The sequence below is a fragment of the Asparagus officinalis genome, chromosome 6, assembly GCF_001876935.1.
Source record: "Asparagus officinalis chromosome 6, Aspof.V1, whole genome shotgun sequence".
Lineage (NCBI taxonomy): Eukaryota > Viridiplantae > Streptophyta > Magnoliopsida > Asparagales > Asparagaceae > Asparagus > Asparagus officinalis.
Genome location: NC_033799.1, coordinates 15093940 through 15115862, shown reverse-complemented (window position 1 = coordinate 15115862; position 21923 = coordinate 15093940). Strand labels below are relative to the sequence as shown.

The window sequence follows — 21923 nt, the reverse complement described above, 5'->3', positions numbered from 1 at the left end:
TGAGGCGCTATGCAAGTGGGCAATTTTAGATTGACAATTTAGGCTAGTATATCATTTTGCTATTTCGAAACTTATTATTTTAGTTGGTATTGTTTTATGGATTTTTGCTATTATGAATTGAGTGATTTTGATACTTTATCAAATAAGTTAATTTATATATCTAGAACTGTGGATTGTGGATATCATTCTTTTTTTTTGGACCTATGAAAGATACGATAATCTTTTTTTTTATTTTCTTTAATTTTTAAGACTAAGAAATAGCGAGTATTGTTTAAAAAATATAAACGAAACATACACCTGATGGATAACACGAGCATTAGTATAACACATACCTAGATTAATATAACATATGCGTATATAAAATTATTTAGTTATTATCATTAATGTTTATTTTTTATCTTATTAAAAATCTATGTTGTTGTAAGGGCATTATTAGAAAATGAGATTTCATTCTCACTTGTGTACTAGTGATACCAAACATGGGAATGAGAATGAGATTTCCATTCTAGCTTCATTCTACGAACGCACCCAAACAAGAGAATGAGAATGACCATTCCATTCCCACATGCAATCCATTTCATTCCTTCTTCCATTCCATTCCCAAGTTTGTCCATTCCCGCATACCAAACGAGGCGTAAGTACTTTTTTTTTGCTTTGGTTGCAGGAAAAGCCGACCGACCTTGACTTGGAAAATCTTAATGCAAGCATTCTTCTGTGGCTTATTTGGGTAATATTCTTTTTTCAAAAAATAAACATTTTTAGGAATATATATAAACCACGTCTTATTGACCCTATGTATAAAAAAACAGAAAAGAAATAAGAGATAAAGACTTGATTCACATGAGACCCGTTGTTCATCCTTGAAAGTCAATTATATATACATGAATTCTTGTGAGCGTTGATTGCATAGTCTCCTTGTAGGATCACCGTTTTGCATTTACTACCCCTGCAGTTTTTTTTTTAGAAAAAAACAAGGGATATACCCTGTTCATAATATTAATGAAAAGTATATATACAAAAAGGATACGAATTGTATCCAAAATTAGAAGATAGAAATTATAAAATATCAATATTAGTGATGTATGACTTTCTTCTTTCAAACATCTATGAAGGTGAAGAGAGAGCCTTGCCGTCATTCACCGTTGACATGGATATAAGGAGGAACCAAAACCAGCCATACATATAGTAGCAAGAGAAAATAATTTCTATAACCCAATGAAACAAAATTATAAAACCCACTAAGTTCTTTGTTTTTACAGGTAAAACAAAAGATGTTTGACTACTTCATTCCTAGGTTGTTAGATACTTCTGCAGATTGGTTGCTCCTTAAGCTTCGCTGCTATCTTCAGTGCCTTAGAGCCACTTCCCATGCATGCCCAGTCATGCAAGACCGAAATTGTCTGGTTAATAATTGACTTATAGGAGAGAACCATATGTTCAAAGATGATATTGTTTCTCGTTGTCCATAAACTCCAACTGACAGATGCAAAAATAACACGCCAAAGATCCCCTATAATACCCTAACAATTTTCTAGAGATGTCAAAATCTCCTCCAAGGATCTTGGCCATGGGAAGGTAACTGATAATCACTGAAATGCTTCCATACTTGTTTTGTTATTAAACATGAAAAGAACAGATGTTCTCTTGATTCTGCTTCTACTCCACAAAAGGAACAAGTGATATCCCCATTCCACCCTTTTTTTTTGAAGAATATCCTTCGTGTTCAGTCGGTTAAGTGTTAGGAGCCAAATGAAGACACAAACTTTGGAAGGAATGATAGGATTCCATATAACTTTATATATCGGGCTAGTAATTCCTCTACGGTTCAGAAATTTGTAAAAGGAACTGACTGAAAACATGCCATTAGGAGTAAGGGACCATTTAGGATGATCTGACGTGGGGGATACATGGTAGTCCCTAATATGATCCATTAGATTAACTCTATCTGCTTGAGATTCTGGAGATATACTTCTTCTCATCAGTGGATGCCAATGCCATTCATTACCAACAAAGTTTCCTTGGCTTCTAACTGAAGCATTGGAAGAGAAAGCTAATTTAAAAGACTCCGAAAATAAGCTGGATAGACAGTTAATGTCGGACCACTTGTCTTCCCAAAATCTAATTTTATCGCCATATCCAAGCTCCCAGGATATGTTATGAAAGAAGGTCTCTCTATTTGCCAACACTGCAATCCAGAAGGATGAATTGGATGGATTGTATTGCCTGATTTGAAGAGTTGAACCTTCATAAACATAAAGTTTATGCAGTAAATCACCAGATGAGGAATTCCTGTCTAAACACTTCCATAACCATTTAGTTAGGAGAGAAGTGTTGAAAGAAGAGATGTCTTTGATTCTCAATCCCCCCTCTCTTACTTAAGCAAACTTTTTTCCAATTGACTAAACATTTGAATGTTTTTGTTTCTGTATTTCCGGTCCAAAGAAAGTTTTTTCTAACTTTGTCAATTTCTTTGATAAGCCATGTAGGTAACTTATAGAAGGACATATAATACAAAGGAATTGATGTCAGCACAGAATTAATGAGGACAAGTCTTCCTCCATAGGATAAAGAATTCTTCTTCGAAGATGCAAGCTTTTTATAAATGCTGTCCAACAAAGGTTGCCAATCAGATTTTGAAAGTTTCCCATATTTCAGAGGCAGACCAAGATACTTGATCGGTAGACATTCGACTTTGCAGTTCAAAGAAGCGGCCAAACTTTGAGCTCTTTGATGGATCTTGCCAAAGTACACAAGGGAGGATTTGAAATAGTTGATACTCAGACCTGATATCTCTTCGAAGATGTATAAAATAGTTTTGATGACGGAGATGTCTTTGAAGGTGCTTTTAACAAAAAGCAATGTGTCATCAGCAAATTGTAAAATTCTCAAGGGGTTGAGAGGCTCTTTAAGCCCAAGAGAGGATAATAAGCCATCTTCTACATTATTCATAATCATTTTGTTGAGGATATCGACAGCAACGTTAAATAACATTGGAGATAAGAGATCACCCTGTTTGAGACCTCGCTTACAGGAGAAGAATTTAGAAGGCGAACCATTCACTAAGACTGCACATTTAGAAGAGGAAATGATATGGTGTATCCATGTGTACCACCTAGTACCAAATCCCCTAGCTTTCAGTAGGTCAATAAGAAAAGACCAATCAATAGAATCAAATGCTTTTGCAAAATCTATCTTAAACATTGCAACTTCTTTTTTCCTTTTTGAACAGTAATGAATCATTTCATTAGCATGAAGAATAGAATCAAGGGTCAATTTACCCGCTTGAAAAGCAGACTGTGTAGGAGCCACCAAAGATGGTATATGCTGAGACAGTCTATTGGCCAAAATTTTTGAAAAGATTTTAAAGAGACAATTAATAAGACTGATGGGTTTGAAATCTTTAACCATAGAGTATTCTTTAATTTTTGGCACTAGAGTGATAAAAACTTTGTTCACCCTGTGAAAATGAGAGGGATTGGCATATAGAAAATACATTAAAGCAATGAGGTCTTCCCTAATCAGCTCCCAGAAGGATTGATAAAAAGCTATAGAATAGCCATCTGATTCAGGGGCTTTATTAGCATTCATGCCAAACACTGCATTTTTAATTTCGGTCTCAGAAAAAGGATCTTCCAGACAGAACAGAGAAGTCTCTTGTTGAGGATATAAAGAGGACCAATCAATATGAAACTGCTTGTTGTTGTGTTTACCAAATAAATCATGGTAATGATCATGGAAGGCCTTAGAGACATCAAGATCACCACTGAAATCCCTTCCTTAATGATTAATAGTGGCAATATAATTAGCTTTCCTATGATAAGAAGCTGTTTTGTGGAAAAAGGAGGTATTGGCATCCCCTCTTTTAACCATTGTAAACGAGACCTTTCATGCAGTAAGTTTCTTCCTCTTTAGTCAAGGATGTGAAAGTAGATAGAAGAGATTGCCTATCTTTTGATTCCAAATCTGATAGAGGTCTATGTTCTTCAAGAAGATCAAAAGAATTGATTTTAGATAAAAGTTCTGACTTCCTGGCAGAAATAGATATAAGAACATTCTTCTTCCACCATTTAATCCTTCTCTTAAGGAGTTTTAATTTAGAGATGAAGATATCCACAGGATTTCCTTGAACTTGAAAAGAACTCCAACAACTAGAGATGAATGGGACAAAATCCGGACTATGAAGCCAACTTCTATCAAATCAGAAAATAGGAGGTTGTGGTTTAAGCCCACCACTATCAAGAATGATCGGAAAATGATCAGTACTCGTAGCAGGAGGAGAGAATTGAATGCATGAAGGAAAATTATTTTCCCACTCAGAATTGATTAAGAATCTGTCTAACCTTGCCATTGAAGGATTTACTCACTTATTCGACCATGTGAAAGTTCTGCCAGATAAAGGAAGATCAAATAGAGATGCAGAGTAAACAAAATCTCGAAAGGATTTGATATCTCTAGGAGAACCATTTTTACCACTTCTTTCATCTGAAGTCAGGGTAGCATTAAAGTCTTCACAAATAATCCAAGGACCATGAAGAATAGAACTAATACGGTTTAGCTCCCACCAACAAAATTCTATCATCCCTATCAGTAGGGGCATAAACTGATGTAAAAATAAAGCTCCAATTGGTCGGTTTATGATGCAGATGGATAGAAACAGAAAAAATACCCACATACGACTGAATTAAAGAGAAAGCATCAGTCCAACCAACTAAGACTCCTCCTCTGGAATCGTGGAGTAAAGGTGACCAGTGAATAAGTCTCGTACCGCCTATTGACTGAAGCTTCTTAGATGAAGGATTCGAAAGTTTACTTTCTTAAAGACCAGCGACATCAATAGAAGAACGAGATAAGTAATCTTTAACCACTCATCTCTTGATAGGGTCGTTAAGACCGCGAACATTCCAAGATGTGAGTTTCATTAAAAGGAAAGATATCAACAAAACTCAACTTCAAAATAACCAGACCGATCAATTAGTCTACCTATTTTTCTCTACTTCTTTAGATTTGATATTGTCTAGAGATTGGTCTGATAAAGAAACTCCACAATTATCAGCAATATGAGCAATAATATTTTTATCTAGCGAATTAATCGGCAGATCAGCAGAAACAGAAATGGAAGATAGAGGTTTAGTACCTTTCTTCGATGAGCGAACGATCTTTTTTGAAGAAGAGGCTTTCTTAAGGAAGCTCTTATGCTTGTCATTGAAAAAAAACCTTCCTAAAAGAAGGAGAATTTGTTGAAGAAGCTGGACGACGAGAAAAGCCTGGTGGGACAGAGCTAGAGGACTGAACTGCTGGAGTTTCAGATGATTTATGCGGGAATGAGGTAGTCATTGAGTTTGAAGTTGAATAGTCTGCTTTCCCGCCAAGATATTTATACCAAGTAGATCTCTCAATAAAAAAAGATTGCCCCTTCCATGTTTGCTTAACCAATTTCAAGGGGAAATCATTGAAAGAAATGGTAAAAGAATCTGAGCTTTTGTTTAAAGAATCTTCCTGATTTGTAGCCTTAGGATCCTCCTCCATAGTAGCCGATGATATAATTTAAAAACTTGCATTTGGTGGCGTCTTACCAGAAGGGATCTCCTGAAAATTAGCTGATTTCGAAATTGGGGATGTTGAAGAAGCTGGACGTCGGGAGAAACCAGGTGGGACAGAGCAAGTGAACTGAACTGAAGGTGTTTCAGTTAAAATTTGAGAACTTTCCTTGGGAAGCATTGTGCCACCATCAAATTCCTAAAAATTAGATGATTTCAAAATTAGTGATGAAGATACCAGAATACCCTTCCCTTTGTCTGTCGTTGCTCCGCTAGTCTAACCTTGAAAATATTCCGGCGACTTCTTGACAGGTGTAGTAACTTATATTGTCCACTGAGAATCTAAAACAAGGCCACCTTGAGCTTCCATTCCATTGAGATGCATGCCGATGACATCTGATCCTAATTGACCAACACCAATAGGAATGATATCTAATTTAACTTCTCTTGTGACGAAATCCACCTGAGAAATGTATGAGCAAAAAACTATTTTTGGGATACCGTCCGACGCCTTCACTTTAACTAGAACACGAACATCTTGGTCGTTTAACTTATCCCTAATATTTTTGCCCCCCCCCTTACCATGACACCAAAAGAATTAATGATCTTCTCAATTATATCCATGGACCAAAAATGAAAAGGAAGATTTTTAATTTTGATCCACTGATAGAAAGCCAAATCAGCTATTTTCATGCCAGTATTCTCGGTCCACGGCACAAACCAGCCTTTAAATATTTCAAAATCATGCAGTTTCACTTCTACGGCTTCAGATAACTGAAGAATGGATGGAAATTCCACCAGAAATCTGTTGTCTTGAATGAGGATGACTTTACCAGACCATCTCTGCCATTGAAAGAGCCAAGACAATTTAAACTTAATCAACTCAAGAGAAGGAGAGCCCTCTGTAATTGATAGGATGGCAAAAGATGCAAGAACTTTGGTGTTATTGCAGAGGGTAGAAGAGTCAGATAGATCTATCTTCTTCTCCAAAGGGCGAAGATTGGATCTGCAATTCTTAGCAATATGTCCCTCCCCATGACATTTAAAGCAAATAAAAGTACCTTTAGGACAAAGCCTAGTAGAGTGCCGACCATCTTCACAAAAGAAGCACCGTCTTGGTTTCTTATGATCCATATAAGCTATAGGAAAGGGAGGACGAAGCAGTCTTTTGTCCGAAAATCAGCCTCTTTTCTTATGAGAAACAGTAGTCCACCATTCATTTTCCTTAGGATCTGAAAACCCAAAGTCCTTTATCGGTTTTTTTGGTGGATGATGGTTATCGAAAAGGGAATTAAAGGGTCGTGGAAACGGTCAATTAGGATATGGCTTATGCATTGAAGCTGGTGCAGATGTATTGAAACTAGGGAGTGGAGGATTTTTGAACATCTTAGATATAACATAGCCCTTCTCGAGATGATGAAGTACCTGGCGGCGAGGTGAAGAGGCAAGAATGCCATGATATGAAGGATGACATACCTTAGTTGCATTAGCTTCCTCCTTGGACTTCTCGAACGCTCCTCTCTTCATCTTCGTGAACCCTTTTTATTTTTTTATTTTTTTTTCAACTCAAAAAACTCAAAAAACAGAGGCTTGGATCTCAAAGAAGATGTGGCGGGTAGGGTTTGGAGGAGGGAATGAGGCGGCGGGTGCTAGGGCAGAACAACAACCAAAAACCTGATGTGACGTTGAGCTTAAGAACCTGCAGATTCACCACAGAAAAAGAAAAAGGATGTGGCTAAGGCGAATCTGGAAAGAGACTAGGCGGAATTGGGGTGGGTGGTGGAACTAAGGCAGCTCTGAAAGCACGAAAGAGAACAAACAAGGAAAGCGGATATCCTCACAAGGAGGATACTGAAACTTCCCGAATGAATCACTAAGAAGAACAAACGAGGATAGCGGATATCCCCACAAAGGAGGATACCGGCACTTCCCGAATGCCTCACAAAGGAAACAAATGAGGATAGCGGATATCCCCACAAAGGAGAATACCGACTCTACTCGAATGCCTCACAAAGGAGAACAAATGAGGATAGTGGATATCCCCACAAAGGAGGATACCGGCTTGATCGCTTGATCCGAATGCCTCACAAAGGAGAATAAACAAGGATGGCGGATATCCCCATGAAGGAGGATACCGGCTCTTCTCGAATATCTCACGAAGGAGAACAAACCTGGGCGCGGGTGCTGAGCTGATGGGGGCGCAGGGGGGGCTGAGTAATCCAATGCAAAATTAAAATTTCAAAATTTGAAAATTCAAAAATTTGAATCTCAAAATTTTAAAATTCAAATACAAGAACAACCAGGCAAAAAAGAGGGAGGGAGGGAGGGAGGGAGGGAAGAGAGGGGGGCTGGAGGTGGGGAGGAGGGGTAGGGGCGGAGTAAGGGGCTGGAGAAATCGGGGGGTGGTGGTAGGGGGAGGAGGGGGGCGGAGATAAGGTGGGCTGGCAGGTTCGGGGGAGGAGGGGGTGCTGGTGTAGGGGGTAGGAGGGGTTGGAGGTAGGGGGCCGGAAGGTGGGGCGCTGGAGAAGAGGGGGGAGAGGGGCTGGAGTAGGAAGCTGGAGAGGGGGGCTAGGGGTAGGGGGGAGGAAAAGGGGGGTGGCTAGAGGTAGGGACGGGAGGTGGGGGGAGGGGGGATGGTGGTAGGGGGAGGCAGGTGGTTGGAGGTTAGGGGGCCGAGGATAGGGCGCTGGAGCTAAAGGGGAGGAGGGGGGCCAGGGGGTAGGGGGCTGGGAGGGCAGGTGGAGGGGGGGCTATGGGACGACAAGCTAAAAATTTGAACAGGATATGTGCATCATATTGCAATATGTATTAAAAGAAACTAATGAAACAATATTGAATTTATCGTCTAGTAGTTGATAGACAATAAGAAGTTTGTTACTCATTATTGACGAGTATCCAAATAACAACATTATGTTCTATTTTTTTGGCAGTGGCGCACTGGCTCAAAATTTGTACGTCGTGAATGTTAAATTAACATCGGCAACCTTTGCCACGGCTATGACTAACCTCATTCCAGCAATCACTTTTGTCATGGCAGTTATTTTCAGGTACTTTCTTTCCACAGCACAACTAAAAAGTTGGTAGGGTTAATTGTGGACTGAGCCCTTTTACTACCGTCAAATTGAACTAATTACTATCAAACTTACCCCTCGAGTCAAGTTCAATTTGGAAATAGTACAGGGACTTTATCCTCAGCTAACCCAAAAGCTTACATTAATATTACACAAAAAAAACTAATTAACGTACATCTATCCTTTTTTGCCACAAAAGATTGGAGAGATTAGGTATAAAATCAGTATCAGGACAAGCAAAGGTGCTAGGAACTATAGTTGGAATTGGAGGAGCCATGACTCTCACTTTCTACAAAGGAGCAGACATCAATCTATTTTCATCAAAGTTCGATCTCTTCAAATCATCACTGGATATTGGAGGAATCCACCAACAATCTGCTGATCATGTCATCAGTTCGTTGCTGGCTGTTGCCACTTGTTTCTCTTATGCAATCTGGTTAATTATTCAGGTGATTTTGAAGCGATGACACCACCTTGTGTCACATTGGACTGTATTCTGAATATTGTTATAGTTTCATGATTTTATAGGCTAAGATGAGTCAAGCGTATCCGTGTCATTACTCTAATACGGCCTTGATGTGTTTGATGGCGGCGGTCCAAGCTAATGTTTATGCACTTTGCATGGATAGGCATTGGGATCATTGGAGATTGGGGTTCGATGTTAGGTTATTGACTGTTGTATACGTGGTACGATTCATTTTTCTAAGCAAACTTTATCTGACTTCTACAAATACTTTGCAACTAGTATTTGTATATCTTTTGAGACAACAAAAAAATTCAAAAAAATAGAAGAAAAGAATCCCCGGAAAATGTGTTTATGCTAAAAGTTTGTGAAATATTTTTATAGTCCTAAAAGTTATTTGTTTGGAATTATATTTGGTGCAGGGAGTAGTCGCATCGGCCTTGATCCTTACTGTTCTATCATGGTGTATAAAGCAGAAAGGACCACTATATGCATCTGTTTTTAACCCTTTAATGCTTGTGATCGTCGCCTTCTTGGGTTCTCTTCTTCTTGATGAGAAATTACATGTTGGAAGGTATGTAATTTATTCCTTTCATTTCGATTCTCTTTGCATCTTAACGAACTCTGGTATATACCGTGTGTAAATAATACAACTCAGCATGAACTGATCAAACATGCATGTCATCAAAATAGTTTTCTAAATATTTTTTCCTGACTTAAATATATATTAGCAATAATTATGATGACCCTTTCCAATTAGTCAAACAACCAATGCTTTTTGTTTCAAATAAATTCATGTATAAAGTATTTCATTACAATTTTTTTGCTAATTAACTAGTCATAGAAGTTTTTGTTGATTCGGGTATAAATGTATATTTTTCTTGTTAAACATTTTAGGTTGATTGTGTGATCATTTATTCTTCAATTATCTTCAATTTGCAGCATAATTGGAGCAGTGTTGATTGTGATTGGACTCTACATGGTTTAAAGTTGCAGAAATTCCCACAACAGATGAAACCATTGATGTCGTCATAGAACCAGATAAGGCTAGCTTGCAAGAAGAGGATGAAGCTGATAAATCCAAAGACAAAGATCCATCTTTGAATAAAAAAGATGAGGAGTTTGCTAGAGAGTAGTAGCCCTGAGATCATAATTTTCTATCGATTTTTTCCTTTCTTCTTTTGATCGTATTTAGATGTGTGGAAAATTTCTTCTCTTCAGCATAGTTAACTGTTTTTGTTGAAAAACTGTTGTATACTCATTTTTTAGGAATCATTATTATAAATCATTTACTGTGTACGAAAGAAAGAAAAAAGTACAGAATGTAATAGTATTAGTAGTTAAAGAAAAAAAAATATGGAAGAGTATGGTGACGCTTTATATTTTTCTTCTTTCAAATATTAATAGCATGCATATACAAAACATGAAAACAAAGGAAACTTTCAGCGGTGAAGTTTGCATGTTCTGAAAACTTGTGTTGATGACAAAAGTCTTCAACTTAATTTGTACTTTTGAGTTCATCGCTTTTTGTTTATAATATTTTCGACATGAGAGTATGTTTGCACTCATAATAGATATCTGAAGTATCCCATCATAACATTTGAACATAGAGATCATGAAGAGAGATGAACCTGAGTACACAAATTGACATGCAAAAGAAACCAACAGAGAGGTGAAAACATTTGGTACTTGCTCCCAAGATGTCCAAAGATTGCAGTGCGAATTATACTTGCTAGCTTGAAATATCAGTTTAATGCCTGATTGAAGCAGTACAAACAGTTTAATACCTGATCTTAATTATTACATTGCATTCCCAACATCCACCTGACCACTGCATGTTATAGGGCTAATTTCACTTAAAGACCCTATATATAGTTTCCCCTACTTTGCGCTTATATACTCTCGCTTGTTTTTTGTGGCACTTAAATGTCCCAACATTTTAAAATTTTGTACTTATATACCCTTACTTGTTTTGATAGCACTGATCATATGCCCTAAAGTTTTAAAAAAATATGCACTTTAAACACGATTCTAAGGTCCGTAAAAGTTGCATTTAAATACCCTCATGTATACATAACTGAGGATATTTTATTATTGTTTTCGATATGCGAGCATATTCCACATTCCAACATCTCGTAATCAGACATAATACTAGATATTTGAAGTTTCCAATAACAACATTGCATAGGATTCCTCTAAAAAAGTTTAAAAAAAGGGGGAGAGTATTACCATATGATAACTGTTGATTTATCTAGAAAATTATTGTCATTTATCTTTGAGTGCAAATGCAAGTTAGGCAATGAGGTAATTCATGGAGTATGGTGAGCCTCATTCTAATCACGACTATGCATTAAACAAATCAACGACGATAATGATAAAAATAATAATTTCTCCACTATTTTTTTATATAGGGGAGAGAATCCAAATTATTAGAATAGACCATAAACCTGAGTTTTACAAAAGTTGAAACTATATATATGTATATAATTTTATTTTTTAATTTTTCCGTCCGAGTAGATTGTTAAATATTTATACGGGTAACTAAAGTCACATAAGCATGGGGATGTAGCTCAAATGGTAGGGGGCTCGCTTTGCATGCGAGAGAGGTACAGGGTTCGATACCCTGCATCTCCACCGAAATATCATTTCTTTTTGCAATTCCCCCTTCTCGCTTAGCATGGGCATGTAGCTTTATTTTTTTTTTAGCAAGTTTGGTTAAAAAAAATTAGGCTTTTCAACAACTTATAAGTCCTCGATGAAAATTGATGAGTGAATAGAGTTATTCCGTAAAGATATTGGGAAGAAAGAAGAGGATGAGAGCATTTGGGAACATGGAGATGAAGAATAGAGGGGGAAACCACCGTATGTGCTAACTCGAGTTCTTTTCTCTGAAAGAGCTCGAGTTATAATTTTGAACTCAAGAACAGAAAGCCAGACCTTGCAAGATAACCGAGAGAAATGAGGATTCTTGAGTTATAGGTTGAACCTAGGGTTGGTAATTTTGCGTTGCCTCATTTCTCCATGTCTTGCTTTTTAACTCTACGCGCGCGCGCATGAACTCCTATGTAAAAGAAAACTGATAGGAAGAAATTGTATAGCGCACAGATAATACAAAAACCTTGTTATTGATGTCTTACAAGAAAAATCCAACAGAGCATATCATCCACAAGCATAGCCTACATGAGATGAACTTGAACTCTGGAATTGATACACATGATTTATCAATTTCACATCATGATGTTTGTCATATACACGGGAGCATATGCAAAAATGTGTGATATATCGTTTTTATATGTATCGCAAACCACAAGGTGTGTGTGTGTAGAGACACATACATGCACATAACACATATGACAATCACACATGCGTATATGGACATGCACAAGGATATATGTATATATGTAGGTATGTTACGTATGTATATATCAATTCGTGATTTTTTTGGTGTAACATACTACCTGATAGACTTCTGGCCAAAATGAACACTTAATGTAGGCAGTAGGCAATGAAACATACATGAACTCTACTTTGCCCTCTACCTATGCTTTTCTTTTGTCATCAATGTGCAATGTGACCTTGTGCATGCTCAATCTCAAGAACTTGTTTCTACGTGGTTTCAGAGGTCCAACCTTATTCTCCATGTCTCAACCTCGTTGACACTTGAGAAGATCCAACATCTTGTCATGTTCACCTTGATATCCCTTAAAATGCTAAACTCATCTCCTTGACCTCATAGATAACTCATCTAGTTCATAACTACTTGGGGATCTCTACTAAAATTAAAGAGCATCTAAAGCAATGATGGTGAAGTAAATTTTAACCAATATCCCCATAAATATCAACCAGATGTAATCATCATGAGATCAACGTAAGCCTTAAACGTCCTGCTGATCCAACACAATGGAGCTCCTCAATCTGCCATTTAAACATGAAATCAAAATATGGAATGCTATAAAAAGATATTGAACGAGAAGAGATTGTGGTGGAAACTTAATGGGTATCATTATGGCTGATGAGTGGTGCTTTCTAATGAAAATCTAATTGCAAGATATCTCTAAATATCATTGTGGATTAACTGGAAAGACAATTGCATACTGCTGAAATTGTATTTGGTTCCCTCTTTAATTCCACCTTTACGGGTGTGCTAAACATAGTAATATGTGACGCATCATGTTGTTGGTCTCCTTAATTAAACCTTTGTTAAAGTAAGAGAGAGAGAATCTTGGGTAAATTTCCCTTATATTGAATATTGAGTATGCACATATATTTATACAAGTAGAGGAGTGTGAGGTTTGTTCTCCCAAGCAATGTGAGACTAAAACCCACTACAATACACTATTATCAACAGCCCCCTTCAAACTCATGTTGGATCAAACAAAGTGAGTTTGTGTACAAGAAACTGGACCGATGAACAGGTAAGGCCTTTGTAAAGAAACCTGCAAGCTCGTCAGCAGATAAAACATGAGGAAGTAGAATTGTCTTGTCCTTGATAACTTGGTGACGGACAAAATGAGCGTCGATCTGAATATGTTTGGTCCTTTCATAAAATACTGGATTATTAGCAATCTGGATGGCACTCTTATTATCACAGTAGAGAGGAGTAGGAGTTGTAACAGAAATGCCGAAATCACTGAGAAGGCGACGAAGATGAATAATCTCTTTAGCTGTTGTGGACATTGCACGATACTCTGCCTCATTACTGGAAAAAGCAATAACATCTTGTTTCTTACTTCGCCAGGAAATAAGGGAATCACCAAGAAATATACAATAACCTGTGGTAGACTTTCTGGTAGTTAGATCACCAGCCCAATCAGCATCAGAATATGCACAAAGCTCTAACTTAGATATAGCAGGAAACAAAAGAGAGCGAGTGCTAGTACCCCGGAGGTACCGAAGAATCCGTAATAAGACAGCATAGTGTACAGAACGTGGAGCACTAACAAATTGACTGACAATACCAACAGCATGAGAGATATCTGGTCGAGAGATGCACAAATAGACCAACTGGCCAACAAGATGTCGATATCGAGTAGGATCAGATAGAGGCTCACCGTCAATAGAGCAAAGTTTACATTCTGTTGGAGTGGAGTATCGACAGTTGCATTATCAGTTAGCTCAGCTTGATTTAGAATATCTGAGAGATACTTCTGTTGAGACAGTAATACACCCCGCGGGCCTTGAGAAATTTCTAGACCAAGAAAATACCGAAGAGATCCAAGATCCTTCATGTGGAACTGTTGTTGCAACTAAGATTTTGTGTATTGTATACCTGTCATATCATCACCTGTAATGATCATATCATCTACATAGATGAGTAATAAAACTCTACCTGTCATATCATCACCTGTAATGATCATATCATCTACATAGATGAGTAATAAAACTCTGTCGCGCGATGTAGTGCGAACAAATAGAGAAGCATCTTAATGACTTTCTATAAAGCCCGCTTTGAGCACGACATCGCGAAAACACTCAAACCAAGCGCGGTGTGCCTGCTTGAGACCATAAACAGCACGGCGAAGGAGACATACATGTCCCGGAGGAATATTTGACCCTGGAGGCGGTTGCATATATACGGTCTCTGATAAAGAGCCATGAAGAAAAGTATTTTTGACATCCATCTGGTATAAGGGCCAATGATGAGCAGCAGCGACCGCAAGGAGAGTACGAACAGTGGGCATCTGAGCAACAGGAGAAAATGTCTCCTCATAATTAATACATTGTTGCTGAGTAAAACCTCGAGCCACTAAACGAGCTTTTCGACGTTCAATGGTGCCATCAGGACGAAACTTGACCTTATAAACTCATTTACTGCCAACAAGAGAGATCCCAGGAGGGCATGGAACAACATCCCAAGTATGAGTTTGCTGAAAGGCTTGAAATTCCTCAGCCATAGCCTGTCGCCACTCTGGAATTTGAACTGCCTCTTGGAAGGACTTTGGCTCAACAATAGTATAAATAGCAGCAAGAAAGTTATAAAAGATAGGTGAATAAGAAGTAACAGAAGCATACCGGGCAGGCATGACATGTGGGCGTTTGCCTCGACGAAGAGCAAGAGGAACCTCAGGCGGGGGAGATGTTGGCGCAGGTGCGTGGAGATCAACAGTATTTTCTGGAGTGAGAGTTGTGTCCACGGGATATGGATTAGATGGTGTATGAGAAGACTCGGGTGAGGAAGAGTCAACAGAAGGAGAGGGAGAGATGTCAGGGAGATCTCGAAAGGAAAATTAAGGTGAAGAAGTGGGTGATACAGTTGACGGGGAAGCATGATCAGTAGAGTGGAGGAAATTAAAGTCATTAAAAGCAGAATAATATGGAGAATCCTCTTCGAACTGAACATGACGAGATATATGAACTCGACGAGTTGCTGGATCATAACAATGATAACCTCGATGTTCTGAACTAATTCCTAAATAAACACAAGAAACAGCTCTAGGAGACAATTTATTCGTGAGATGGCAGAAGAACAAAACATCGACAACCAAAAACACGAACTAGATCATAACGGGAAGGATGAGTATAAACACGACTATAAGGAGTAGCACCAGAAAGAGAGCTAGATGGAGTGATATTAATGGCATGAGTCACGGTGAGAATAGCCTCAGCCCAAAAATGACGAGGAACAGAGTAAGAAATGAGCATTGATCGAGCAGTATCGAGGATATGACGATGTTTGCGTTCAGCAACACCATTTTGCTCATGAGTGTAGGGACATGACTCTTAAAAGATAGTCCCATGAGAGGACATGATAGAGCGCATGGTAGAGGATAGGTACTCTTTGGCATAATCAGAACGAAAAACTTTAATACGAGATTGTCATTGAGTAAAAATCATAGCAGTGAAGGCTTGATAAGCAGTAAGTATGTCAGAGCGATTTTTAAGTAGGTAAACCCATGTAAAACGAGAGAAATCGTCGATAAAGCTAACATAATATAAGTAGCCAGATGAAGAAGGCAAAGGAGCTGGTCCCCAAATATCAGAATGTACTAAATCAAATAAGAAAGTGGATACAGATGTACTCATTTTAAATGGTAAAGCAGTGAATTTTGCAAATTTGCAACCAGTACATGACTCAATACTAGAACTAGATGATACAGGACCAAGTACTCCAGACTGAATAAGACTCTCCAGCCTTTTATTAGACACATGACCAAGTCGTCTATGCCATAAATTGTTAGGAAGCGAGGTAGAGGGTTTTGAGGAACGAAGAGAAGCAACAAGAGAACGTGGACATATGGACTCTGGAAGGTGAAGATATTCCAGAAAATACAGCTTGTGCCTCCTACGACCCGCCCCAACCGTCTTGCCCGTCTGTGGATCCTGCACAATACAAGTATCAGAAGAAAATGAGACAAACAAGCCTGGCATGCATAAAGAGCTAATAGAAATTAAATTCAAGCACAACTGAGGAGCCACATAGACGGGACCAGGTGTTAGATGACCAGATGGATCATTTTGTAGGGTAATAAAGCCATACTGAGTAATGGACAATGGTTGTCCAGTAGCTGTGTAGATCGGAGGAAGAGAGGATGAAGTAAAGACAGAGGATAAAAGTGAGGCATTACAAGTCATATGAAAGGAACAACCAGAGTCAAAAATCCAGAGATCATTCATACCAGAGACCGAAGGATTAGCTGAAGAACCAGCAAAATGCATACCAGAGAGTTGTGCGGCGGATGTAGAGGTGATATGTTGGAAAGCATCAAGTTGACGGCGAAGACTTTCAATAGCTTGAATAGTAGAGTCTGAAGTAGTAGAAGGTATAGCATTGGCCAACAATCCTGGTGTACGAGAGGGTTAAGACTGAGAGGGTCGCCGACCACGACCAGTACCTGAGGAACGTAACTCAGGATGAAGCTTGAAGCATGTCTCAATGCGGTGTCCTTCCTTCTTGCAATATTTACAAGAGAGCTTAGATCGAGCTTGTAGAGAGGGAGCCTGTGGAGAAGTATGATTCATAACAGGAGCAGTGACAGGTAAAGACAAAACAGTCTCGAGTGAAGAGGTAGGAGTGTCTATTGACAAATTGAGTCGTGATGTCTGCTGTCGGGTCTCATAAGTAGTGAGAGCTCCCATAACTGAGGCCAAAGTCGGAAATTGAGGCTGATGAAGTAGTTGATCAGCCATAGTTGAATATTCAGGAAGGGACTGAAATAGTTGATGCACTTCATGTCGTTCGTACCAGGCTAGCCAGTCTTCATATGTGGAATTACGTCCAGGAAGCATGGAGCGTAACTCTGTCCAAAAAGCTTGCATTTGTCCGAAATGGGACTGCAGAGATGAACTACCTTTGCATTGTAGAGCAATGTGTTGCATAAGATATGCCTCCCGTGCACCCGAGCACTCAGTGAAACGCTCAGTAAGACGAGTCCACATGGCCCGAGCAGAGGGAAGCGAGCCAATCTCGACAGTGAGACCAGAGCCAACACAGCGAGTGAGATAATCCATGACACGAAATTCCTACAATTACCACTCTGAACTCTCCTTGACATAGAGAGCACGAGTAGTCTGAAGATCGACATTACCACTGCCAGAGGCAATAGTACTGGATGAAGCAACAGTGCTGATGGACGGTGAAACTGGTCCCGTACTGGTGAGATGATCAAGCAAACCAGCGCCACGCAAGGCATTGGTGACAATGGTGGACCACCCTGCCCAGTCACTTTGATCATTGAGGGGCAAAGGTGGTTTGGGAATCTTCTCTGAAGGAGCCATAACAGCAATGTTGAGACGTTAAGATGTCGAGATGCCGTTACTGACTGTGAAACGGCAATGTCGTTCGTTTGAGGCCGAGAGACGGCTTGAAACGACGATGCCGTTAATTTGAGGCCGAGAGACGGTCTTGAAACGGTAATGCTGTTAAAATAGAACCCGAATGTTAGAATGAAACCCGAAGGTTTAAAATAGAACCCGAATGTTAGAATGAAACCCGTTAAACGAGAACGCGAAACGCGTTAAGAGGCCGCAAAGCGACAAGGCCAAAATATCTGGCAGATAAAAAAAACATTAAACGGCTGCAAAGCATAAGACCAAGATTTGGCAAAAGAACGCAGAAGCGTTAAAAAAAATTTATTGGAAGGGAAATAGCCCTAGCTCTGATACCAAGAGAGAGAGAATCTTGGATAAATTTCCCTTATATTGAATATTGAGTATGCACATATATTTATACAAGTAGAGGAGTGTGAGGTTTGTTCTCCCAAGTAATGTGGGACTAAAACCCACTACAATACACTATTATCAACAACCTTTATATATGGTAATATGTGTGGCCCATCATATTGATTATTTCTTAAATTAGAAGGTGGTGCATACTGATTCAAATATCAAAGTACAGGCCTATATGTAAGCCTGCGGAGGTTCAAAGCATACCAATGCAAAGAAAAATAGCAATATGATAATTTGCATCCCATGCTTGTTTTTACCCGGCCAGCTGTAGTCATCGAGTACTTTCTCTTTTTATTCATCATCAATCAATGAATGAATTAATCAAAGTAACATGCACATGCGCATGTGTCCTTTGCCTGTCTAGGACTGTGGGGGTTTGGCCCGTTTTGGAATAGGGTAGGACTTTGGGCTTTCTGTTTGTGGTATCTGGTTCGCTAGTAGGTCGCAGGTTTGAGCAGAAGGCCCAATTAAGCTAATTTGTATGGCTGTCATTCCGTAAATTTCCCCGCGTTTCGTCCACCCACCGTCTATGAAGCCTCGTAAGGCAAAATCATCCGGTCAAGAAACTTATTACTAGTTTAAGGGTATATGATTGCAAAGCAAGAAAACTATAAGGTATTTTATTGCAAGTAAGCTTCCGCACTCTCTCTCTACAAATGCATGCAAACGACTCTCTCTCTCTCTAAAATCTCCTTAAAACCTCTCGCTTATATAATAAACCAATTAACCGGAGACCTGTCCGGCCTCATTCTTTTCTCTCCCTCTCTACCCTGTTAATATAAATTTTTTTGAGGTGAGAAGTTGAGATTTTCTTTGTTATTGAGATTTCCCTCTTCTCATCAAATAATTTGAAAATGGGGGAATTGTGGCAAAGTTTGAAGCCAGCAATGGGGATGGTTTTGGTGCAGTTAGGGTTCGCAGGGGTGAACATCTTCTACAAGCTTGCTATCAATGATGGAATGGATATGAGCATCCTTGTTGCTTATCGATACCTGTTCTCCTCGGTGTTCTTGGGTCCTCTTGCTTTCTTTCTTGAAAGGTAATTTCTTGATTTTTTTTAAAGGGTTTTAGAAGTTTTTTCCCTTGATTTTTGTTGTGTAGATTGCCTTGTTCATGGTAATGTACCAAATAAAAAAGGGGGTAATTTTGTAATTAATCTCAGAACACTTTGCATGCAAGTGTTATGATAAGATTTGTAATTTTTTAAAAATGTTTAATATTACTGCCATTATATCATTATGAATTTAATTAGAAGGAGATGTTATATATCAGTTGTTTTTTGAATTGCAACCGTTTATATATTATGCAAAAAAGATTTTTAACTTAGATTAGATAGTTTATAGAAAGTTGATGATGTTATTGTTTCTTGTTTGTTTTATTTTAAGTAAAAATCAAATTATCCTATAATCTCCTTGTTGGTTTCGATTAATTAGTATTGATTAGAATTTTTAAGCTTCCCCTTGTGCTTGAGATTTTAATATTAGAAAATAAGTTAAAAAAGAAATCCATATGTCAGGTAAAATTATTTTTAATTTATTTGATAATTTATCCCTAAGTATTTAATTTTTTTTTGCTTTGGTTGCAGGGAAAGCCGACCGAGCTTGACTTGGAAAATCCTAATGCAAGCATTCTTCTGTGGCTTATTTGGGTAATATTCTTTTTTCAAGAAATAAAAACACACACACACACACACACACACATATATATATATATATATATATATAAAAGAATAGAAATAAGAGATAGAGACTTGATTCACATGAGACTCGTTGTTTATACTTGAAAGTTAATTATATATTTATTTAATTTTATCACCAAAACTTTGTTTTTCTTAGCGGCTGAAAAGTTGGCATCTTAATTTGCCATTAATAATGATTTTTCTTAAAGCCTCTAGTAATTGTTGGGCCATTGTGAGCTTCACTTTCTAGGGACAGGGTGAGGTTCCATGTTGACTCTTTTCATTTGTTTGGTCCATAACATCAAACATCTAATATTCTTGCTCCTTCAAACCACATGCCTTTAAAACTTGAGGTGGGCATTTGTTTGGTCCATAACTTAGATTATACAGTTTTGATCACCTGAATGAATAAGAGCAAAAATCCAGACCGATTGACAAGCTAAAAATTGAACAAGTTATTTGCATAATTGCAATATTAGAAGAAACTAATGAAACAATATTGAATTTATCGTTATTGACGAGTATCCAAATAACAACATTATGTTACTCACTATTGACGAGTATCCAAATAACAACATTATGTTCTATTCTTTTTGGCAGTTGCGCACTGGCTCAAAATTTGTACGTCGCGAGTATTAAATTAACATCGGCAACCTTTGCCACGGCTATGACTAACCTCATTCCAGCAATCACTTTTGTCATGGCAGTTTTCTTCAGGTACTTTCTTTCCACAACACCAGTAAAAAGTTGGTAGGGTTAGTTGTGGACTGAGCCCCCTTTTACTATCGTCAATTTGAACTTACTATCAAACTTACCCCTCGAGTCGATTTTTTTGCCCTTCTTAGCGCCCGTGTGTGTGTGGGGTGGGGGGTGGGGGGGGTGGCCAACAATATAACTCTTTCAGGGGTCTACATGGTAGTAAGTTCAATATTGCAATAGTACAGGGACTTTATCCTCAGCTAACCCAAAAGCTTACATTAATATTACACAAAAAAAACTAATTAATTAACGTACATCTATCCTCTTTAATTTCCCACAAGATTGGAGAGATTAGGTATAAAATCAGTATCAGGACAAGCAAAGGTGCTAGGAACTATAGTTGGAATTGGAGGAGCCATGACTCTCACTTTCTACAAAGGAGCAGACATCAATCTATTTTCATCAAAGTTCGATCTCATCAAACCATCACAGGATATTGGAGGAATCCACCAACAGTCTGCTGATCATGTCATCGGTTCGTTGCTGGCTGTTGCCACTTGTTTCTCTTATGCAATCTGGTTAATTATTCAGGTGATTTTGAAGCGATGACGCTACGTTGTGTTACATTGGACTGTATTCTGAATATTATTAAAATATTTATGATTTTGTAGGCTAAGATGAGTCAAGCGTATCCGTGTCATTACTCTAATACGGCCTTGATGTGTTTGATGGCGGCGGTCCAAGCTAATGTTTATGCACTTTGCGTGGATAGGCATTGGGATCACTGGAGATTGGGGTTCGATGTTAGGTTATTGACTGTTGTATACGTGGTACGATTCATTTTTCTAAGCAAACTTTATTTGACTTCTACAAATACTTTGCGACTAGTATATGCATGTATATCTTCTGAGACAATAAAAAATTCCAAAAAATAAAAGGAAAAAATCCCCGGCAAATGTGCTTATGCTAAAAGTTTATGTGAAATGTTTTTATAGTCCTGAAATTTATTTGTTTGGAATTATATTTGGTGCAGGGAGTAGTCGCATCGGCCTTGATCCTTCCTGTTCTATCATGGTGTATAAAGCAGAAAGGACCACTGTATGCTTCTGTTTTTAACCCCTTAATGCTTGTGATCGTCGCCTTCTTGGGTTCTCTTCTTCTTGAGGAGAAATTGCATGTTGGAAGGTATGTAATTTATTCCTTTTATTTCGATTCGCTTTGCATCTTAACGAACTCTTGTATATACCGTGTGTAAATAATACAACTCAGCATGAACTGATCAAACTTGCATACCATCAAAATAGTTTTCT

At 38.3% G+C, this 21923-nt stretch overlaps 1 protein-coding gene across 1 annotated transcript in view; it reads left to right on the top strand.

Annotated features, from left to right (window-relative positions):
* LOC109845790 (WAT1-related protein At1g09380-like) overlaps positions 1-21923 on the top strand; it is a 37533-nt gene that overhangs the window by 15336 nt on the left and 274 nt on the right. The window contains exons 3-7 of the mRNA XM_020415062.1: positions 665-727; positions 8468-8584; positions 8808-9057; positions 9137-9295; positions 9494-9645. Of these exons, the coding sequence (XP_020270651.1) occupies positions 665-727; positions 8468-8584; positions 8808-9057; positions 9137-9295; positions 9494-9645 (741 nt within the window). The remainder of the gene's footprint in view (positions 1-664; positions 728-8467; positions 8585-8807; positions 9058-9136; positions 9296-9493; positions 9646-21923) is intronic.